This window comes from Chenopodium quinoa, unplaced genomic scaffold, assembly GCF_001683475.1.
Source record: "Chenopodium quinoa cultivar QQ74 unplaced genomic scaffold, ASM168347v1, whole genome shotgun sequence".
NCBI lineage: Eukaryota > Viridiplantae > Streptophyta > Magnoliopsida > Caryophyllales > Amaranthaceae > Chenopodium > Chenopodium quinoa.
Genome location: NW_018743020.1, coordinates 332,541 through 354,018, shown reverse-complemented (window position 1 = coordinate 354,018; position 21,478 = coordinate 332,541). Strand labels below are relative to the sequence as shown.

The window sequence follows — 21,478 nt, the reverse complement described above, 5'->3', positions numbered from 1 at the left end:
GTATTACAACCACAAAATTAATTTACCGGTATTAAATCTCATCTCTTGAATCTCGACTAAACCATTTATAAATTAACTTGCCTATTGAAACTAGACCTAAACATCAATTCTCATCTCTTGAATCTCGAATCAATATTGTCAAACTCATGCATAAAAGATCAGGCCTAATCTAGTCATAGAGCATTAAATCAATCAATAGGAAATTAATCTAGCATTGATAATTAACAACAATAAATTACCCTTCATACTATTTAGGGATCCCCATAAACCCTAGAAAGGAAACTACTCAGACATAATTAAATATAAACTAAACAAAGCAATAAAAGGAGACATGATGAAAGAATTAAAGTAAAATAAATGAGATTAAAGTAGAAGAAATCGTTACCAAAATCGACAGAACTACAAAGTTGAGTCAAGAACAAGAGTAAAGTTAAAAGAAATCTAGAAAGAGAAAATAATTGAAGTAGAGAGAGAAAGTCTAAGAAAAGAGGTACTAAGCAAAAGCATTAAAATCGTACTTAAACAACAATCTCCAATTACTCCTAATTAGAAACTAAAAAATCGCCGAAGAAGTCTCCCTAGAAACACGCGCCCGATCGGGCGAAGGGTCGCCCGATCGGACCCACCTTTTCCTTCGCACACCTTTCTGAACAGCCGCGCTTGATCGAGTCAATGCTCACCCGATCGAGCCCGGATTCTCCTTGAGGCTTGGAGCTTTGATTAGGCTTTCTTCTTAGCTCAATCCGGATATCCACCAAGGGTCTTGAATACTCGGTCCAACGCTCGTATTCCACAAGTCGAGCCCTTAATCACCGGCTTGATGATTCTAACTGGGCTTGGGCTTCAAAAACGGTCGTGCTCCTCCAATGTCCGTAGTTGCTATATGAAAACCCGGAAAAATGCATCAAAAGTGCAATTTCCTACAAAACTCAACCAAAACTACGAAAACACTAGAAAACACCAATTAGTAATAAAAGTGGCTCTAAAGAGCTAAAAACACTACTAATTATGGCCAAGGGATGAGGGTAAAATACTATATAAATTAGACACATTAAACTCCCCCAAGCCAAACCTTTGCTTGTCCCTAAGCAAAGAGCTCATCAATGAACATATAAAACATACCTCACCCCAAGTAATCAAAATCAAGCACAAACGATTCAAGGCAAATCTAATAAACATGCTTCAATGTCAATCAATCTCATTCATCTAATCACTCTTCCTCCCCAACAATCGTCAAGTAGAGCAAACCACATGAGCATATATAATTCAAAACTATTTCTCAAACACTCAACTCTCATTTATGTGGAGAGTAAAAGATGTACTTAATCGCTCTCCATCCCAACCCCTTTAATGTGAATAATGCCCTCCCAACTCACACTCTCGTGTGTTTAAGAAGATATACACTCAACCTACTTGTCGACTCAAAATATGTCAAATCATAACTTGCATTGATAAACAACACTTTCACATTCATACAACTCTATGCACAACGGTCGAAAGGTCTTTACAGCTTGTAATGTAAGGCTAGGGTAAAAGGTAGGATAAATTTGGGAAAATGTGAGAGAAAAGCCATGCTTAAGGGAGCCATATCCTAACAAAAGCCAAGGTCAAAATAAACAATGACCCAATCATATCCAATCATAACTTAACTCCACAAAAGTTCACCAAACAATCTCTGACATAACAACAATCCCAACACTTACACATTCACTCATAAAAATATGATAATAAAGAATTAGAGTGAAATAAAACAAAATTTGAACTCATTCTTTTTTTCTTTTTTTTTTTCTTGAGCAACCTTCACATAGAACATTTGAACATTTGAAACAATTTTTTCTTTTGCTCATTTTTTCTTTCCATCTCACGTTGGAATTTTTTTTTCATTCTTGAACAACAAACCATCAGCAATTTTTCCAACCACAAAATCAAAAGTACAAACCCTCTTATTTTATTCCCACATTGTGCAAATAATATGCACATGACAACTGCCTCACTTCACCAACTAATTGTAATACCCCGTATTTTTATACGTATTTTATTTAAAATATGTATTTTATAAGGGTATCTAAATAATTTTAATATTTTAATTATGGTGTTTTAATTATTTATCCTATGTAAGTTTGGAAATATTTTTACTAAAGGAAAGTTTGTTTAATTATTTATTTTATAAAAGTTGGGGTTTTATTTTAGGAAATTATTATTATAACAAGTTTTAGTAGGGAAGGGATTAGGAAAAACTAAAGGAGGAAAGTTTAGGGTAACAGGGTGATAGAGAAGGGGTTAAATATCCCTCTTATGAGGCAAATCAACTTTTCCCAGAGTGGAGAAAACCCAAGGTAAACTTCTCTCCCTTTTCTCCTTATTTTTCTTCATTCTTTTTCTTTTTCTTTCTCCTTCCCCTTCCCCTTTTGTTTTCGCACCACCACCACCGGCAACCACCACCACCGGTGGGCCGCCGACCATCGGTCACCCACCCGGCAGCAGAGGCGACCACTAGTGCTGGCAGCAGCCGACAGTGGCGCCGGCCTGCTGTCGGCAGTCGTGGGTTTCAGAAAAAAAAATTTTAAAATCAAATCTTTCTTGCTCAAATTTAATCTATGCTTTAATCTAATTGTAAATTAAGAGTTTTTGGGATTTAATTTTGATGTTTGATAATTATAATTATGTTGATTAATTTTCACGTTTGGTTTTTAATTAAAAAGCCCCAATTTTTGAAACCCTAGGTTCTTGATTTATGAGTTATTGAAGGATTATGATGTATATTGGGGTAAATCTTTGTTTTAAGTGTTTTAAGGCTTAATTACAGCAAGTTTTAATTAAAATAAAGTGATGAAATTTTATGTCGAACACTTAATATTATGTTTCTTGAAGAATTTTTAATTACCCATTAATTGGGACTTAATTATGGTGTTTTATATATAATTTCAGCTTACTTTAATTAAATTATGAGGGGTTTTAAAATAGTATATATTGCTGGAAATTTGTTTAGAGTGGATTTTAATACTCTATTATGATTTTAATGTGTAGGAGACTTTGAAGTAAGCAATTTCTACTAGTTGTGGCAATTTTAAAATCGTACTCAAGGTACGTACGTGTACTTAGCATATTTTGATTGTGTAGAATCATGCTAGGCTTGATTTCAATCAATTACAAGTAGTATCATGGTAAAGTTTATGTATGGAATTCATAATTAATGGTGTTGGTAATTGAATTGTGAAGCATGAATTATTTGTGATGGTTTATGGATTGGAAAATTATATTTTTGGGCATGTTGAGTTTGAACCACACTTTTATTTATGGTATGTTAGAATGCATGATTAATTAAACTACATGTTTAATTATGTTTGGAATATTGAAAATGAATTTTATTATGGTTCAAATAATTTTTATGGATGCTTTAAGCATGAGGAAGGAGCTATATAAGTGTCTATGTACACAAGGGTTAAATTGTATGTTGGTGCCTTTGTGCACTTAAGGTGTTTTTAACACTGAGGGATATGATTTTTGGCGCTTTATGTGTTTAAGGTGTCTTTGACACTGAGGTAGAATTAAAAAGGGTTCAACATTTAAATAATATGTGATCACTAATTATTCAAGAATTAAATTGGTATGTTTGGTTAATTGAATATTTATTGTTGATTGATTTATTATGCTTGAGAGTCATCACCAAGTCCAATAACAGGTAAATAACGTAAAGTGAAAGAGATTACGCACCAAAACTCTTGGAACGTATATACCTTGAGTATGAACAATGGGGGGAGTTATGGGGTTTTATACGTAACCATAACTTCTAATGGAGTACAGGATGTTGTACATTCTTTTTTATTTATTATTATGCGAAGGAATTCAAACACCTTTGAGTTGTTATGTCACTGGAACGGTTAGCTCCCGTGTCAATTAACCTCAATTTATTTGGGGGAGGTATAGTTGAAAACCCGTTCGATGCGTAATCAACGCTAAATGAATTATTTAGTGTCTATTTTAAGTGTCTTGTTGATTTTTCTGTGTGCTTGTAAATAGGTGCATTGAGGTAAGTGTGTGTTGATAGGTGAAAGCATGTTAGTGTGTTTAATTACGCTTATGTACTCAGCTTTGCTGATTGTGTGTGTTGTTGTGTTTGGCCATGTATTTATCTTGGCCCTATGATGACCCATTTTTAATGGAGAGTAGTGGGGACAAGTAAAGATAAACCTTTCAGGTATTGAAGCATATGCATGACGGGGCATGAGTGAAGAGGAAATCATGCTAGTTTCCATTAGTTTACGATGTGTTTTATGCTTTATTTATTTATGACGTATTTTGTGTGGACTAACGTAAAGGTTTGGTTTTGGAACGGTTTTGAATAAGGGCCTTTAATGGTTCCAAGTTGTAGTTTGATTTTAGTTGACTTTGTTTGTTTCGGTTTTAAACTTTACTTTCGTTTGGTGGACTTTTGAGTTGACTTGTTTAAACGGTTTTTAGTATTTAAGCCTTCCGCTGTGTATCTTTGATAGTTGCCTTAGCCGTTTTCACGGTGGCGGTAATGTCTTAGATATTCTTAAATCGTAATTTAAAAAGTAAAGTGGGTATTTCAAAGAAAGGAATTTCACGGTGGTAGAGCAAGGATAGATTGAGGTAAGAATTATGTGTTAAAAGATTTTATTAACATGTTGGTGAGCTCGGGTAGGAAAAGAAAGGGCATATAGGCTAGAATTTAATTTTTTTCCCTGTGTGCATAATTTTATTTTGAGTGTTCAAGCATGTTGTTTGACTAGATGTTTGTTGATGAAAACATGCAATATGTGTATTATTTTATGTGATCCTTCAAAATTGTATGATTGAACACCAAACTTAATTTCCTACAAGACTGTATTATTTATTTTATGTTCTTTGGGAAGAGAATTCTTTTCTAATCCTTTTCTCTACAGGATCTCAATCTTTCTTAGCAAATATACACAAATGGGATCACTTGTAAAGAAAAATAATGAACACCCCTACGACGTTGTAGAAAAGATCAGATACTTTTGTTCCTACATGAGCAATGTTTTACGAGACAGAGTTTATGACACCCCTGATCGTATTTCGGCTATGATTGTCCTTTGTCTTCCAGAGGAACCTCCTAACATTGCTGTCAAACAGAGATTTTCTGATTTTTACCTTCCAGGAGACATCCCGAATTACCATAAATTCAAAGACTATTATGGCTAGTGGTATCCAGATTATGTTTTCTTGACTAAATATCTCGTAAGAGTTGAAAAATCTCATTGTTAGCACTTAAATCTTCCCTAACCTGATTACTACTACGATAATCCAGTAGGGAACAATCCTCCTCCTAATCAACAACCAGGAAATTATTCTTCTTCGTCAGGGGGTAGTCAGGCAGAAAATGGAGAACAACAAGAGAAAGATAGTTCACTTATGGAGATTACTAATCCTAATCCACCTCCAACTCCAATAATAATAGACATTTCATCGGATGAGGAGGAAGAAGGGGAGTTTCTACAAGTAGAACTCGAACCTGAGTCACCTGAACCAATGGAGGAGTCAAATGATTCTGATTTCGATCTTTCAAGCTACAAACAATCCAATGAAAAAAGGGACAACGTTCAAAAGCATTAGATTTTATAACTTTCCTTGTCATGAATTCACAGTCTTTATTTTAGTTATTATTATTTTAGTTTTAAATTAATAAGTGGCATGACCACATAAGTTTCTAGAAAACAATTTTTATTTTAGTAATTTTAGTCTATTTTAATTAATAAGACCTCATTTATTTCCTTGTCAAAATTTTTATATATTACTAATAAATAAATTCATTTATTTTCCAAATCTCCTATTTCACATCACTATTCCAATAGCCAAAATTCCAAGCAAATTAATTTCAATAAATATTTCTAAGCTATGGGCATCTATGGGAATTATTTTTTTTATCTATGTGATGCTTTATTAAATGTATGGTTGGTTAGCAATCAATAATTGATTGACAAAGCTACAAATTTATGGAATTCTTAGCTTTCGCTATCCCAATTTGTTGGCTTCAAATTTTACTGTGAATGTTTAAAGAGTGCTAGGTAATAGATGGGTGTATGTCTTGAGAACTAACCATAGCCATTTCTAATATAGACCCTTGTCCTTAATTCAGGAGAAGCAAAATGGCGGGGGAAAGAGGTTCTGGCAATGGTGGAAACGATTTGAATGAATTAGTGAGGCAATGGGCAGTAGTTGCCCAACAATTAGCAAGAAACTCAACTGGTAATGGGGATGCTCAGGGGGAGCTCTTTAAGAAGGTGGCACAAAGTAAGTCACCAACATATCAAGGGGAGCCAAACTGATTGAGGGAATTTGAGAAACTATTTGGAGCTATGGGATGCCCTGAAAACTCAAAAGTGAGTTGTGCTACTTACTATCTGAGGGGTGAAGCTGACCTTTGGTGGAAACAAAATGAGACTACCATTAGAGCGCTACCTGGGTTCAATTGGGCTAAGTTCCAAGAGAAAGTGAGAGACAAGTTTTATCCTAGCTTTTTGCAGAAGCAGTAAGCTGAGGAATTCTCAAACCTTAAGATGGAAAGGATGTCAGTTACGGAATACTACACCAAGTTTATTGAGTTGTCCCGTTTTGCTGAAGAGTCTGTCGCTACGGAGTAAGCAAAAGCTAGGAAATTTGAGAGTAGTTTAACTACTGATTTGTAGTTAAAGTTGTGCGGGCAAGTATTTGAGACCCTGGATGAAGTATATGGAAGGGACGCACACCTTTATGCATTGGAGGAGAAGAAGAAGAAGGATTTAGCTGAAATAGAAGGAATAGAGAAGAGGAAGGAAGTGGGGCAGGTTTCTGGTAACCAGCAGGGAAACCAGAATGGTTTTAAGAAGCAGAAGTACCACCATAACAATAACTTTCACAACAATAATAACTTCCAGAGTAATAACCGTCAGGGAAACCGTAACAACAATGGTGGGGCTAGAAACAATAACCAGGGGAATAACAAAAATGGGAAAGGATTTATTTTTGCAAGAGGTGTAGAAATAACCACCCTAAAAAGGATTGCGAGGGCAATTTGGTCACTTGTCATGTTTGCAATAAACTTGGGCATAGGGAGTATGACTGTTTCTCCAAGAATAGCAATGGAAACAGGAAAAACAACAATAATTCAGGAGGAAACCAGAGGAATTTCTAGGGGAACAACACCAACTTTACTAGGAATCAGGGAGTGCAACAGAATGGAGCGAAGCACAGTAACACCACCACTAGGAATACCCAACAGAAGGATGGAACTGCAGAGAAACTGAATGTTTTGAGTAGGCATGAGGCGGATGCCACGAAAGATGTTATCACCGGTACTTTTTCTATTAACTCTATTCCTGTTAAAGTATTGTTTGATTCTGGTGCAACTTTTTCTTTTGTTTCTAAGGGTATTTTTTCAAAAACTTAAAGATTGTTTAAAGATAGTAGAAGTTGTAGATTTACCCATAACCATTTCGACAGGTGGGGTAGTGAAATGTACCAAAACCTTTAGATATGTGCCTTTAGAAATAGAAGGAAAGACATTCCCGTCTGACCTTATTGAGTTTGGGTTGAGTGACTTTGATCTTATTTTGGGAATGGACTGGTTGAGTAAGTATAATGCTGAGATTAGTTGTAGATCACAGAAAGTGAAGATGGTCACAAGCTGAAATAAATCAGTAACTTACTAGATGAATGGAAAAACCAAGTGCCCAAGGTTAATATCAGTGCTAAAATTAGCAAAATACATGAAGAAGGGACATCCAGTATATTTCTGCAGTGTTAGGAATATGGACCATGAACAAGTGACAAATCAAGAAAATATAGAAGTAGTAAATGAATTGCTGGATGTATTCCAAGAGGAGATTCCTGGAATGCCACCTAAGAGGTCAATCGACTTTACCATAGATTTAGTTCCCGGAACAACCCCAATATACAAGGCACCATATTGCAGAATTCAGTGAGTTAAAGGAGCAATTGCAAGATTTATTGGAAAAGGGATACATTAGACCAAGTGATTCTCCTTGGGGAGCGCTAGTTCTATTTGTGAAAAAGAAGGATGGAAGTATGAGGTTGTGTATTGACTATAGGGAACTAAATAAAGTAACCATACAGAATAAGTATCCCTTACCAAGAATCGATGATTGGTTTGACCAACTAAAGGGTGCCACAGTGTTTTCAAAGATTGACTTGAGATCTGGGTATCACCAATTGAGGATTGCCGACGAGGACATTCCTAAAACTGCATTTAGGACAAGATATGGACACTACGAGTTTACAGTTATGCCTTTTGGATTGACAAATGCTCCAGCAATCTTTATGGATTTGATGAATAGGGTGTTTCATAAATTTATGGATAAGTTGTAGTAGTGTTCATAGATGATATATTGGTGTACTCAAAGAGCAAGGAAGAGCATGCAGAACACCTAAGGGCAATTCTGCAAACACTAAGAGAAAACCACCTTTATGCAAAATTCTCTAAGTGTGAATTTCGGTTGGAAAAGGTAGCCTTCTTAGGAAATTTCGTGTCCAAGAACGGAGTAGAGGTAGACCCAGCCAAAATAGAAGCTGTTAAGAGTTGGTCTACACCCAAGACAGTATCTGATGTGCGAAGTTTCTTAGGTTTAGCTGGGTATTATAGGCGTTTTGTCAAGGATTTTTCCAAGATTGCTAAACCTATGACCACCTTGATGAAGAAGGACAAGAATTTTGAGTGAGACGATAAGTGTGAAGAGGAGTTCCACCTCTTGAAACACAAACTAATTACAGCACCAGTGCTTACACTTCCGGACGATAGTAGACTGTATGATGTGTATAGCGATGCATCAAAGAATGGTTTAGGGTGCGTGCTTATGCAAAATGGGAAGGTGATTGCATATGCATCGAGGCAGTTAAAGACCCACGAAGTAAGCTATCCAACCCATGATTTGGAATTAGCTGCAATCATTTTTGCACTAAAAATTTGGCGCCATTATTTGTATGGAGTGAAATGTAGAATTTACACAGACCATAAAAGCTTAAAGTACATTTTCACCCAAAAGGACTTGAACTCTCGTCAAAGGAGATGGTTAGAGTATACGACGGATTATGATTTAGACATACAATACCATGAAGGGAAAGCGAACGTGGTTGCGGATGCTCTAAGTCGTAAAACTAGTCATGGATTAAAATCGTTTGTGGTAGCTAATGAGTTATGTAGGGAAATGATAAAATTGAATTTAGAATTGTAGAATGGGGAGTACTAGTGGGCATTCTTGCGAGTATAAGCATCCAACCAACAATATTCGATGAGATTCAAGCCAACCAAGAGGGAGATGTAAAGTTAGATAGGATTCGTGAGAAAATTAAGCAGGGAAAAACCACAGACTTCAAGATTCACGAAGATGGGAGTTTGAGGTATAAAGATCGATGGTGCGTACCACATAAATGTGAGGAAGTGAAGAGAAAATTGATGGAAGAAGGCTACAATACACCTTACTCAGTACACTAGGGAGGAGACAAGCTATATAAGGATTTGAAGAAGATGTTTTGGTGGCCTAGAATGAAAAATGAGGTTGTTGAGTTTGTGGAAAAGTGTTTAACATGTCAAAAGGTGAAGATAGAGCACAAGAGGCCTCAAGGGACGGTGCAGTCATTAGAAATTCTAGGATGGAAGTGGGATTGCATTTCAATGGATTTTGTGACTTGCCTTCCTAAGTCAAAGAGTGGAAATGATACCATTTGGGTGGTGGTGGATAGACTTACAAAATCAGCAGTGTTTATACCTATGAAAGAAACTTGGAAGATGGAGCAACTTGCGAAATCTTACATCAAACATGTTGTGAGGTTACATGGGGTTCCAAAAGATATTGTATCTGACAGAGATTCTAGGTTTCTCTCAAAATTTTGGAAAAGTGTAAAAGAAAATTTTGGTACAACACTTAAGATGAGTACGACATTTCACCCTGCCACAAATGGGAAAACTGAGAGAACCATTCAAACCTTGGAGGACATGTTCAGAGCTTGTGTAATAGACTTCCAGGGAGGATGGGAAGATAGCTTGGATTTAATTGAATTTTCCTACAATAATAGTTACCATGCGAGCATAGGAATGGCACCATTTGAGGCTTTGTATGGGAGGAAATGTCGTAGTCCAATTTGTTGGAACGACATTAGTGAAACTATAATCCTAGGGCCTCAAATGATTGAAGATACAGTTAAGCAAGTAATGGAAATTCAAGGTAAAATTCAAGCAGCTCAAGATCGCCAAAGAGCTATGCAGACTTAAAGCGAAGGGAAGAAGATTTCGAAATTGGTGATAAAGTGTTGTTATAGGTGTTACCAATGAAAGGAGTGATGAGATTTGGAAAGAAAGGAAAGCTCAGTCCAAAATACATTGGTCCATATGAAATACTGCAAAGAATAGGCAAAGTAGCTTATAGGTTAGCCTTACCTATGGAGCTTAGTAAAGTACATGATGTATTTCATTTGTCCCAATTGAGAAGATACATTCCTGATAAATCCCATATGCTACAACTCGAAACCATTGAGTTAGATCAAATCTTAACTTATGAGGAGAGACCTTTCAAGATTCTTGACAGTAAAGTGCGTAGTACACGCAATAAGAACATTAACATTGTGAAAGTACTTTGGTCTAACCAAGAATATGAGGAAGCCACTTGGGAGGCAGAAGATGAAATGAAAAAGAAATACCCGGAGTTGTTTCAGGTATGTTGAGTTACGGGGGCGTAACTCGTTTTCTTTAAGGGGGTAGAATGCGATAGAATTTCGCGCTTTTTCCCTATATTTTACATTTTTTTGGTGCTTTTTTCACAAATTCTATTAAGTATTTTGAGTATTAGTGCTCTCAAAGAGACACAAAGGAGTAAAGGAATGACAAAAAGTACAACAATACTATACATAAAGAGGAAAAGTTTTTAATTTCGTTTCCCAAGTTTCGGAACGAAACTTTTTTAAGGGGGGTAGACTGTAATACCCAGTATTTTTATACGTATTTTATTTAAAATATGTATTTTATAAGGGTATTTAAGTAATTTTAATATTTTAATTATGATGTTTTAATTATTTATCCTATGTAAATTTGGAAATATTTTTACTAAAGGAAAGTTTGTTTAATAATTTATTTTATAAAAGTTGGGGTTTTATTTTAGGAAATTATGATTATAACAAGTTTTAGAAGGGAAAGGATTAGGAAAAACTAAAGGAGGAAAGTTTAGGGTAAAAGGGTGATAGAGAAGGGGTATAAATATCCCTCTTATGAGGCAAATCAACTTTGCCCACATTGGAGAAAACCCAAGGTAAACTTCTCTCCCTTTTCTCCTTATTTTTCTTCTTTCTTTTTCTTTTTCTTTCTCCTTCCCCTTCCCCTTGTGTTTTCACACCACCACCACCAAAAACCACCACCAGCAGTGGGCCACCGACCACCAGCCACCCAGCCGACAGCAGCGGCGACCACCAGTGCTGGCAGCAGCCGGCAGTGGCGCCGGCAGTTGTGGGTTTTGAAAAAAAAATAAATTTTAAAATCAAATTTTTCTTGCTCAAATTTAATCTATGCTTTAATCTAATTGTAAATTATGAGTTTTGGGATTTAATTTTGATGTTTGATTACTATAATTATGTTAATTAATTTTCATATTTGGTTTTTAATTAAAAAGCCCCAATTTTTGAAACCTTAGGTTCTTGATTTATGAGTTATTGAAGGATTATGATGTATATCTGAGTAGATCTTTGTTTTAAGTGTTTTAAGGCTTAATTACAGCAAGTTTTAAGTGCTGGAATTTTATGTAGAACAATGAATATTATGTTTCTTGAAGACATTTTAATTACCCATTAATTAGGACTTAATTATAGTGTTTTAAATAAAATTTCAGCTTACATTAATTAAATTATGAGGGGTTTTAAAATCATATATATTGCTGGAAATTTGTTTAGAGTGGATTTTAATACTCTATTATGATTTTAATGTGTAGGAGACTTTGAAGTAAGCAATTTCTACTAGTCGTGGCAATTTTAAAATCGTACTCAAGGTACGTACCCGTACTTAGCATATTTTGATGATGTAGAATCATGCTAGGTTTGATTTCAATCAATTACAAGTAGTATCATGTTAAGGTTTATGTATGGAATTGTGAATTAATGGTGTTGGTAATTGAATTGTGAAGCATGAATTATTTGTGATGGTTTATGGATTGAAAAATTATATTTTTGGGCATGTTGAGTTTGAACCACACTTTTATTTATGGTATGTTAGAATGCATGATTAATTAAAATACATGTTTAATTATCTTTGGAATATTGTAAAGGAATTTTATTATGGTTCAAATAATTTTTATGGATGCTTTAAGCATGAGGAAGGAGCTATATAAGTGTCTATGTACACAAGGGATAAATTGTATGTTGGTGCCATTGTGCACTTAAGGTGTTTTTAACACCGAGGGATAGGATTTTTGGCGCTTTATGCGTTTAATGTGTCTTTGACACTGAGGTAGAATTAAAAAGGGCTTAACATTTAAATAATATGTGATCACTAATTATTCAAGAATTAAATTGGTATGTTTGGTTAATTGAATATTTATTGTTGATTGATTTATTATGCTTGAGAGTCATCACCAATTCAATTAACAGGTAAATAATGTAAAGTGAAAGAGATTACGCACCAAAACTCTTGGAAAGTATATACCTTGAATATGAGAAATGAGGGGTGATTAGGGGATTTTGCTCCCACCAATCGGAATGCGCCACGTGGGCCAATCAGGTCCTGCCAAGTGTCCCCCAGTTGGAACTGTCAGGACTTGCCACGTGGCACACGCTTATTCGTCTACCCTGGACCTATTATGTCATGACACGTGGCATACTCCATGCCTAATGGAGAAACCGGCCACCCAGGCCCAACTTCCGAGGGAAGCCCAATCAGCCCTAGGTTAACCTAAACCTTGGATTGGCACGTTTCCCAAGGTTATAAATACCTCTCTTAATCCTCATTAAGGGAGATTACGCACATTAAACACTCTCACCTAGAGAGACCCAATCACTTTGATTTCCGCATTAATTACTCCTTAATCAAGTACTAACTTGACCGTCGGAGGCGGATCTCCAATCATCCGGAGCATCCGTTTGTTTTGCAGGTACAGGCGTCCGGTTCCAGTCTCGGAATTGTAACTCTCCCGCAGGACATCAGAAAACCCCGAAACATTTTGGCGCCGTCTGTGGGGAGAGTACTTCTGAGATGGCATCCACGTCAGTACCGACTCCTGAAGAGAGGCGTCCCCTAGACAACCCTCAAGTTCAGTCGGACCACGATACTGAGAATGAATTTGAAGTTGAAGCTCACACAACTTCAGACGGGACCCTAAGGGCCCGACGCACCTATCATACCGAAACGAGGGAGCGGGAACATCTTCAAACTGGACTCAGTGATCCAGTAGGCGCACTGCTTGTTCAGCAGCAGCCGGCTGATGGGTCTGCTCCCATTACAAGGAACGAACTCATGACCTTCATGAGGGGCTTCAAGGGAGAGATTCAAGAGTTGCTCAACAAGAAGCCTGCTCTGGCCAAGGAACAGTCGCCTAAGAAGCCTTCCACTTCAGGGAAGAGGAAGCCTGTTCAAGGGTGAGAGGCGACCTCTCATCCTAACTCTAGGAAGTGGGAGCCGCCTGCCCTTGATTTCACAAAGTACCGCTTTCCAACTCCAGGAAAGAGGAAACCTGTTCGTCATATTCAGGCGGACGGGTCAAAGAAAACATACACAGATGCTCGGCTATTGCTAGAGCAGAAAAAGAATGACCGATTGTCAGAGTCGGCCTCTACTTCAAACTTCCCAGACAGTCTGCGCAATACCTCGATGGGGCATACTCAGTCGCATTATGAGAGTCAGTCAGGCGGTACCTCCCGTTAGTCCGGCTTTCATAGTGACCAGGCGGTACCAAACTTACCATTTGTACCGCAACAACAATATTTTTTGCAGCCACCACTGTTTGGTGGGCATGCAGCAAAGAATGTCCAACCTATGGACTGACAGCTATGGTTAATTAGACTTGGGGAACAGCCGTCGGCCTTCTCCAAGGAAATTGCTGAAGCCGCTCAGCCGACCAAAGTGAAAAATATATTAGTAGGCGCCTATGACGGCACTACTAACCCAGAAGACCATTTGATGGCATTCACCAACCTGATGTACCTTCAAGGGTTGGATGATCCCACTTGTTTTAAGTGTTTCCCAGCGACTCTCAAAGGAATCGCACAACAATGGTTCGGCAACCTGCCGACTGGTTGTATGAATAACTTCAGGACGCTTGCTTACTTATTCACCTCCAACTTTGCCATGAACATACCTGCGAAGAAGACGACCCTTGATTTAGGAACGATTCAGCAGGGCAAGAAAGAGGGGCTTCGTTCTTACATCAGGCGGTTTAACCTGATGAGAATACAGATTCAAGGGTTACCGGATGAGGTAGCCTATACTGACTTTTTCAGAGGCCTCAAAGACGGATCGACATTCAAATTTGATTTGGTCCAAAAGAGGGTGGCGACTCTTCAAGAGGCCTTGATTGAAGCGGAAGCCTATATACAGGCGACTGATCTTTGTAGTACAAAACAGTCGGACGGGAAAAGGTTCGACAAAAAATAAGGGCGACAGAAACAGTTGTCGAACAAAGATGAGAAGAAAAGAAAAGAGGTCTGGGCGGCTGATTCCTCTAAACAGCCGGCCCAGAAGAAGAAAAAAGAATTCAAACCATACTCCCCGAAGTATGCGTTTAACAAAGATAGCCAAGCTATCCTAAAGGAAATCAAGGGACGGATCTCAATTGAGAAGCCGGTCCCCATGAAGGGTTTTGCAAGCAACCGGAACCAAGAAAAATTTTGTGACTATCATGAAGATGTTGGTCATCACACCAACGAATGCATCAGTCTCATGCGGTATCTGGACCGCCTGGCTGAGCAAGGCGATCTTGACTCTTATGTCAAGAAATCCACGGGGAACACTTCCTCGAAAAAGCAGTCGGCCAAAAAGAGTCAACAGGCCGACAACTCTGATACAGATGATGCAGTCGTCTACACCATTGCAGGCGGCTTCGCAGGAGGCGGTCCCACTATTAGGGGCAACAAAGACAATATCAGGCGGCTAGATGTAAATTCCGTTCACCAAGAACGGCCCTCCAAATATTCATTTCCTGAGATTGTCATCACTGAAGAAGATCTAGGAGGGGTAAGGGGGCCGCATGACAACCCTATCGTTATTGAGTGTAAAGTGGCCAACCAGAGAGTTGGCCGAATCCTTATAGATACTGGAAGCTCCTCAGATCTTATCAGTAGAAAATGTCTGTCAAAATTAAAAAATCAGACTGATTGCATATATCCGGCATCCCACCCTTTAGTAGGGTTTGGAGGAGGAGTCGTCCACCCAGTGGGACGAGTGGATTTACCCATCCGCCTGGGTGAAAAAGGGGAGGGACGACACATGGTAGTCCGGTTCCTGGTAGTAGAAGAACTCTCGGCCTACAACATGATTCTGGGACGACCAACCCTGAATAATTCCAAGGCTGTTATAATCCCATCTCTTATGTTGCTCAAGTTTGAGAGGGATAATGGAACAGTCGGGTCCCTAAGGGGAGATCAGAGGATGGCCCGAGAGTGCTATCTCTCGGATATCAAGCCCACTGTTATGACCGCTGGATTAAGTGGTGGAAAAACAGACCTTGACAATGTCAAGGAGAGTGCGCCTGTTCAAGAAGCAGGCGGCAAGAAGAGAAAGGCAGCCCAGACGGGGGCCGCAAGAAAAGACAGAAAATAGCAATTATTGGCAGAGGAGCGGTCGGACGAATTCCGCCCTCAGCCGGCTGGTGAGCATACGGACCTGATCTTAGACGACTCACGTCTTGACCGAACATTCAAAGTTGGGACGACTACTCTGAAAGTCCTGGGTGACGATTTGCACAAACTATTGAAAGAATACAAGGATATCTTTTCATTCGAAGTCCACGAAATGCCAGGCATTAGTCCTGACCTGGAGGTACATAAACTGGCTGTGGATCCGAAAAAGAAGCCGGTAAGGCAGAAAAAGCGGAACCATGGCGAAGAAAGAAGTCAGGCGGCAGCCGCCGAGGTCAAAAAACTGCTTGATGCAGGGTTCATTCGGCAATGTTACTTCCCAGACTGGGTTTCAAATGTGGTGCTTGTTAAAAAGCCGAATGGCACCTGGCGAATGTGTGTAGACTACACAGACTTAAACAAAGCATGCCCCAAAGACAGTTACCCTCTGCCTAAAATTGATAACCTGGTCGACTCAACAGCCGGCCATGCTTTAATGAGCTTTATGGACGCCTACTCTGGTTTCCATCAAATTCCTTTATGGAAGAAAGATCAGGAGAAAACAACCTTCGTCACTGATCAAGGGTTATACTGTTACACGGTTATGCCGTTCGGTCTTAAGAATGCCCCGGCCACCTTCCAGCAAATGATAAACACTGTGTTCTTTGATCAAATCGGGAGAAACGTCGAGGCATACATTGATGATATGATTGTCAAGTCTAAGCTTCAGACAGATCATCTGTCGGACCTCCAAGAAACTTTCGCCACACTCAGGCGGCACCATGTCATGCTCAATCCCAAGAAATGTGTATTTGGAGTTGAGTCTGGGAAATTTCTCGGATTCCTTATCAATCAGAGAGAAATAGAGGCGAACCCTGAGAAGGTGCAGGCGGTCATCGACATGCATTCGCCTCGTACCGTCCGAGAGGTTCAGAAGTTAAAAGGTTGTCTGGCGGCCTTGGGAAGATTTTTAAGCCGATCAGGCGACAAATGCTTATACTTCTTCCAGGCCATTAAGAAGAAGGCAAGGTTTGAATGGGGGCCGGATGCTGAGGCGGCCTTCCAGAAATTGAAAGTTCACTTGCATTCCTTGCCAAGGCTGGTCAACCTTTTGCCCAAAGAAGTACTTTACATGTACCTGGCCGTCTCTGATCATGCGTTAAGCGCTGTTCTTCTTGCTGAAAGAGACGGCTGTCAGCTCCCGGTCTATTTTGTCAGTCATGTATTGAAAAATGCTGAGTTGAGGTATCCCTTAGTGGAGAAATTTGGTCTTGCACTCTTCATGGCTGTTAAAAAATTGAAGCCCTACTTTTTGGCACATGCAGTCGTCGTGTATACAGATCAACCTATCATGCGGCCACTGACCACCATGGAGTCGTCAAGCCGGATGATCAAATGGGCCATAGAAATACAGAGCCTCGAAGTTACTTTCGAGCCTAGAAAAGCAATGAAGGGGCAAGCCTTTGCTGACTTTATTGTTGAGATGACTCGTCCCCCTGATTCTCGAGATCTAGACCAAGTCTGGAAGGTATATGTGGATGGAAGCTCTACTTCAAATGGTTGTGGAGCAGGCGTCATATGTCAGTCGCCAGAAGGCGACAGGTACGAATATGCTCTACGCTTCAGTTTTCAGGCCTCAAACAATGAGGCATAATATGAAGCTTTACTTGCCGGAATCCGCATGTTCAAGGCGGCAGGGGCACGAAAGATAAACGCCTTTTCCGATTCACAATTGATAGTGAGTCAGTTTAATGGCGAATACGAAGCAACCCATCCGGCCATGATCAAGTATTTACAGGCGGTACGACAGGCAGTCGGTTCCCTTGAAGATTTTCATCTAACTCAAGTGCCGAGATCAGAAAACAACCAGGCGGATGCACTTTCAAAATTAGCATCGTCCGCCTCTTGTGATACTCCTCGAACTGTTTTTTGGGAAGTAATGGAGAAGAGAAGCATCGAGGAAGACCCTATTGGAATCCTAGACAGAAGCTCAACCTGGATGGATCCAATCAGGGCATATCTGACAGACGGTACCCTGCCGGATGATCATCACCAGGCGGCAGCGCTGAAAAAACGGGCAGCCGGTTTTGAAATGATAAAGGGAGAACTTCACAAAAGAGGGTACCTTCAACCCTACTTAAAGTGTGTTACTCCAGAAAAGGGGCGAGAGATACTAGACGATCTTCACTCTGGTTACTGCGCTTCCCATATAGGCGGTAGGACGCTTGCTCAACGGGCAAGGCGGCAGGGCTACTTTTGGCCTACTTTAGAAGCAGATGCAATGGAGATGGTGAAAAAATGTGACAAGTGCCAAAGGTTTGGCAAACTAATTCACCGTCCGGCTACTGACCTCACTACCATTCATAGCCCACTACCGTTTGCTAAGTGGGGCATTGATATTTTTGGGTCCCTATACGCCTGCTACAGGCGGAAGGAGGTACATACTTTTTGCAGTCGACTACTTCACTAAATGGGTGGAGGCGGAGGCTGTAAAGGGAATCAAGACGAAGGATGTAATTTCATTCATCTGGAAAAATGTCATCACTCGGTTTGGGGTTCCCATGTCTATGGTCTTTGATAATGGTCCCCAATTTGAGACGCCTGTTCTCAAAAGCTGGTTGGGTGACCAAGGAATTGCACACCACTTTGCATCAGTCGGCCGTCCACAAGCAAACAGCCAGGTAGAAGCTTTTAATAAAATCATCTCAGACGGTCTCAAGAAAAAGATTGAATGAGCAGGCGGCCTATGGGCGGATGAATTGCCACATGTTCTTGGGCCGTTAGGACGACTGAAAAAGGGGCGACTGGAGAAACTCCATTCCTCCTAACTTATGGTGCAGAAGCTGTTCTTCCAATAGAACACTACGAGCCGACTCTTCGAGTAATGCTATATGACGAAGAGGCAAACTGGGAAGCCATGCGCCTGACATTAGACTCACTCCCAGAAAGGAGGGGCAATGTTGTCTTGCGCCATGAAATTTACCGCCTAAGAATGACTAGATCATACAACAAAAAAGTACACAGGCGTCCACTCAAAGTGGGAGACTTTGTACTAAGAAAAATGGAAGCAGTTGGTAGGGCTAATGAGTCTGGAAAATTAACTCCCAACTGGGAAGGACCCTACCGAATCTATGAAGAGGTCAGGGACGGTACCTACCGTCTGGAAACACCAGACGACCAACCGTTGCCTCGAACCTGGAATGTAGATAATCTTAAAAAATATTTCTTTTGAATGATGTAAATAGTCGAGGGCTAATTAATAAAAGTTTGATGTTTCATTCAATTTTGTACTAAGAGGGGCATGCCTACTGACAGACAGTCGGCTACTCTCCATGCTTAATTTTCATTTTTACCTAAGAGGGGCACGCCTACGTACAAACAGTCGGCTACTCTCCATGTTTAATTTTTATTCTTACTTAGGAGGGGCACGCCGCTTGTTCCACACAACCGGTTACTCTCCCATAACACAGTTCACCAAGAACTATCAAAGGCTCATGGAAAAAATGATCAGCCCAGGCGCCAAGCCAACTGATCCAAATATAAATTCAATTCGACCTGTCCCAACATTATAGAAGGCGTCCGACGGCATCCATCCGGATGAAATTTGTCGCAGAGAGCAGCTCCCTTTTGGGTGGAACATTGTTCTATAAAATCATTACACGGCACATATACGACTGTCTAACCAAGACAACCACGTAGCCGTTTCCCGGACAAGAATACCTCTCACTTAACTGACTAATCAGGTCAAACAAGTGTTCGCAGTAACCATCCGTGTCAACCAACCGACTGAACTACTTGGGATAAGAACAGTTGGTATCTTATGAGTTAATAGCCAACAAACATTGGCGAATAAGGGGAACAACCGGTAACCACCGCTTGATACCTCTACTACTCAGTCACTTGGCGACTAGTAACTATTATGTTTCCATGGTCACTCCTTAAAAAATTTAGTATGAAGCTAAAAAGGTGTTCATACAGCGCTTATTCACACTAGATTAAAATTGGCGGGGAAAAGTCGGCCTGGACCGACTAGAGTCTCTAGCTTAAAAAAACAAAGAAACAAACAAGGCAGGTAGGAAACCACCTTCCTACTTGGTTGAAGGAAATCCATTCTTTAAAGTGGCCGACTGGTCGCTTAGCCTGGAAACAGACAACCAGTCGTCCAGGGGCATAGGTGGACTATCTCGTACCTGTCCGCAACTATCGGCCATGCAAAACAGTCGATATAGTGTGCAATTGGATATCAGAATTGTTTCGGGTTTTTTGATGTGTCCTGCGGGAGAGTTACGATTCCAAGAATGCCCTTCGACGCCTATGCCTGCAAAATCACGAAGACTCCTGGGGGTAGGAGCTCCGCCTCCGACGATCAAGTTAGTAAAGATACGGGAGGTAGAATGCACGTAATGTGGAAGTTACTTCTCGCGTAATGGGAGAATTCCGCAATTAATATTGCTCGGGGTAAGTGTGTTTCTTTTTGAGGAGTATTCAATGTGATCAACAAATGTTCCAGCCCCCATTAATGAGGGTCCTTCCACTATTTATAGTGGGGAAGGGATGGTTCCCCTTTTAGGGTTTAGAGGACACGTGTCAGCAGAGGATTGGAGCCCTGCTGACCAATGGCTGGATGCCACGTGTCACCAGGCCATTGGGCCATGTGATTAGGGTATTTTTACCCCAAACAAGAATATTCGATACTTAAACAAATTTGAAACAAAACAAAAAAGAAATATTTCGGCATAAAAAAAAAGCCGGTCATTAAAGACCGGCCAAATATTCAGAACCCCGGCCCCTTGGCCGGGTAAATAGAAACAAACGGCACGTAGGCCGTGAAAAGAAGACATAAAACTTAAGAAGGGGACAGATCTTCAATAATAGCAGCTGCCGCCTGGTCAGCACTCTTTTTGCTGGACTCGGCTTCAGCTGCATCCTTCTTCGATGGATTACCCCCAAGCGGCACAAGCGCCACTACCGGCTCCTCCTCCTCCAACGCCTCGTCCTCAGCAGCCGCCAGGATCTCTTGATTATATCTATCAGAACACTGGCGGTACGTTTTTTCCCAGGAGGAAAAGTCGGCATTGGGGAAGAGGCGGCCCCAGGTCATGCGCTGGATTTGAGCAGAGTCTTCCATCATCTCCTGGACCAGCTCTTTCTTTTCTTGCTCGGCCTTTGCCAAGAGCTCCTGAGTAAAACTCTTCTCCTGGGTCACCAGGCGTTCCTTAACGTGCGCCAAGGATTTCTCCAAGGTGTCGTATGAGGACATTTTTTGGCGAAGAGGTCTCAGCTCGGCCTTGAGATTGTTGATGGTCGCCTCCAGCTCGCTATTTTTCTTCTGGGCCGCCTCTAACTGAGCCTGGACAGCAGAAGTAGCCTGCGCCTGATAATAAAGAATGTTAATTGTTAGAACCTCATTTTGGGCAATTTGAAACATTGCCTTATCACAGTCAGAGGCGGCCATAGCTTTTGCAGCCTTTACCTCTTTGTTCTTCCTGTCAAGCGGCTTGCGAAGGCCGTTCACTCGGAGCAGGGCCTAAGTAAAAGGGAACATGCGTCAGTTTTCAAACAAAAAACAGGCGTCCTGGAATTTAAATAACCAAAAATATGCTAAGTATACCTCAGCAAGGACCCCTGCAATCCCGTATAGGTCAAGGGTGCCGACACCCCTGACCGCCTCCCTCTCAGCCGGAGGGACGAC

General features: G+C 40.3%; 1 protein-coding gene across 1 annotated transcript; it reads left to right on the top strand.

The window, feature by feature from the left end:
- The first annotated feature begins 10,305 nt into the window (after positions 1–10,305).
- Positions 10,306–11,966, top strand: LOC110729966. Its single transcript, XM_021909755.1, has 2 exons — positions 10,306–10,689; positions 11,952–11,966. The coding sequence occupies exons 1-2, from the start codon at positions 10,306–10,308 to the stop codon at positions 11,964–11,966; spliced, it is 399 nt and encodes a 132-aa protein (XP_021765447.1).
- Positions 11,967–21,478: the final 9,512 nt, after the last annotated feature.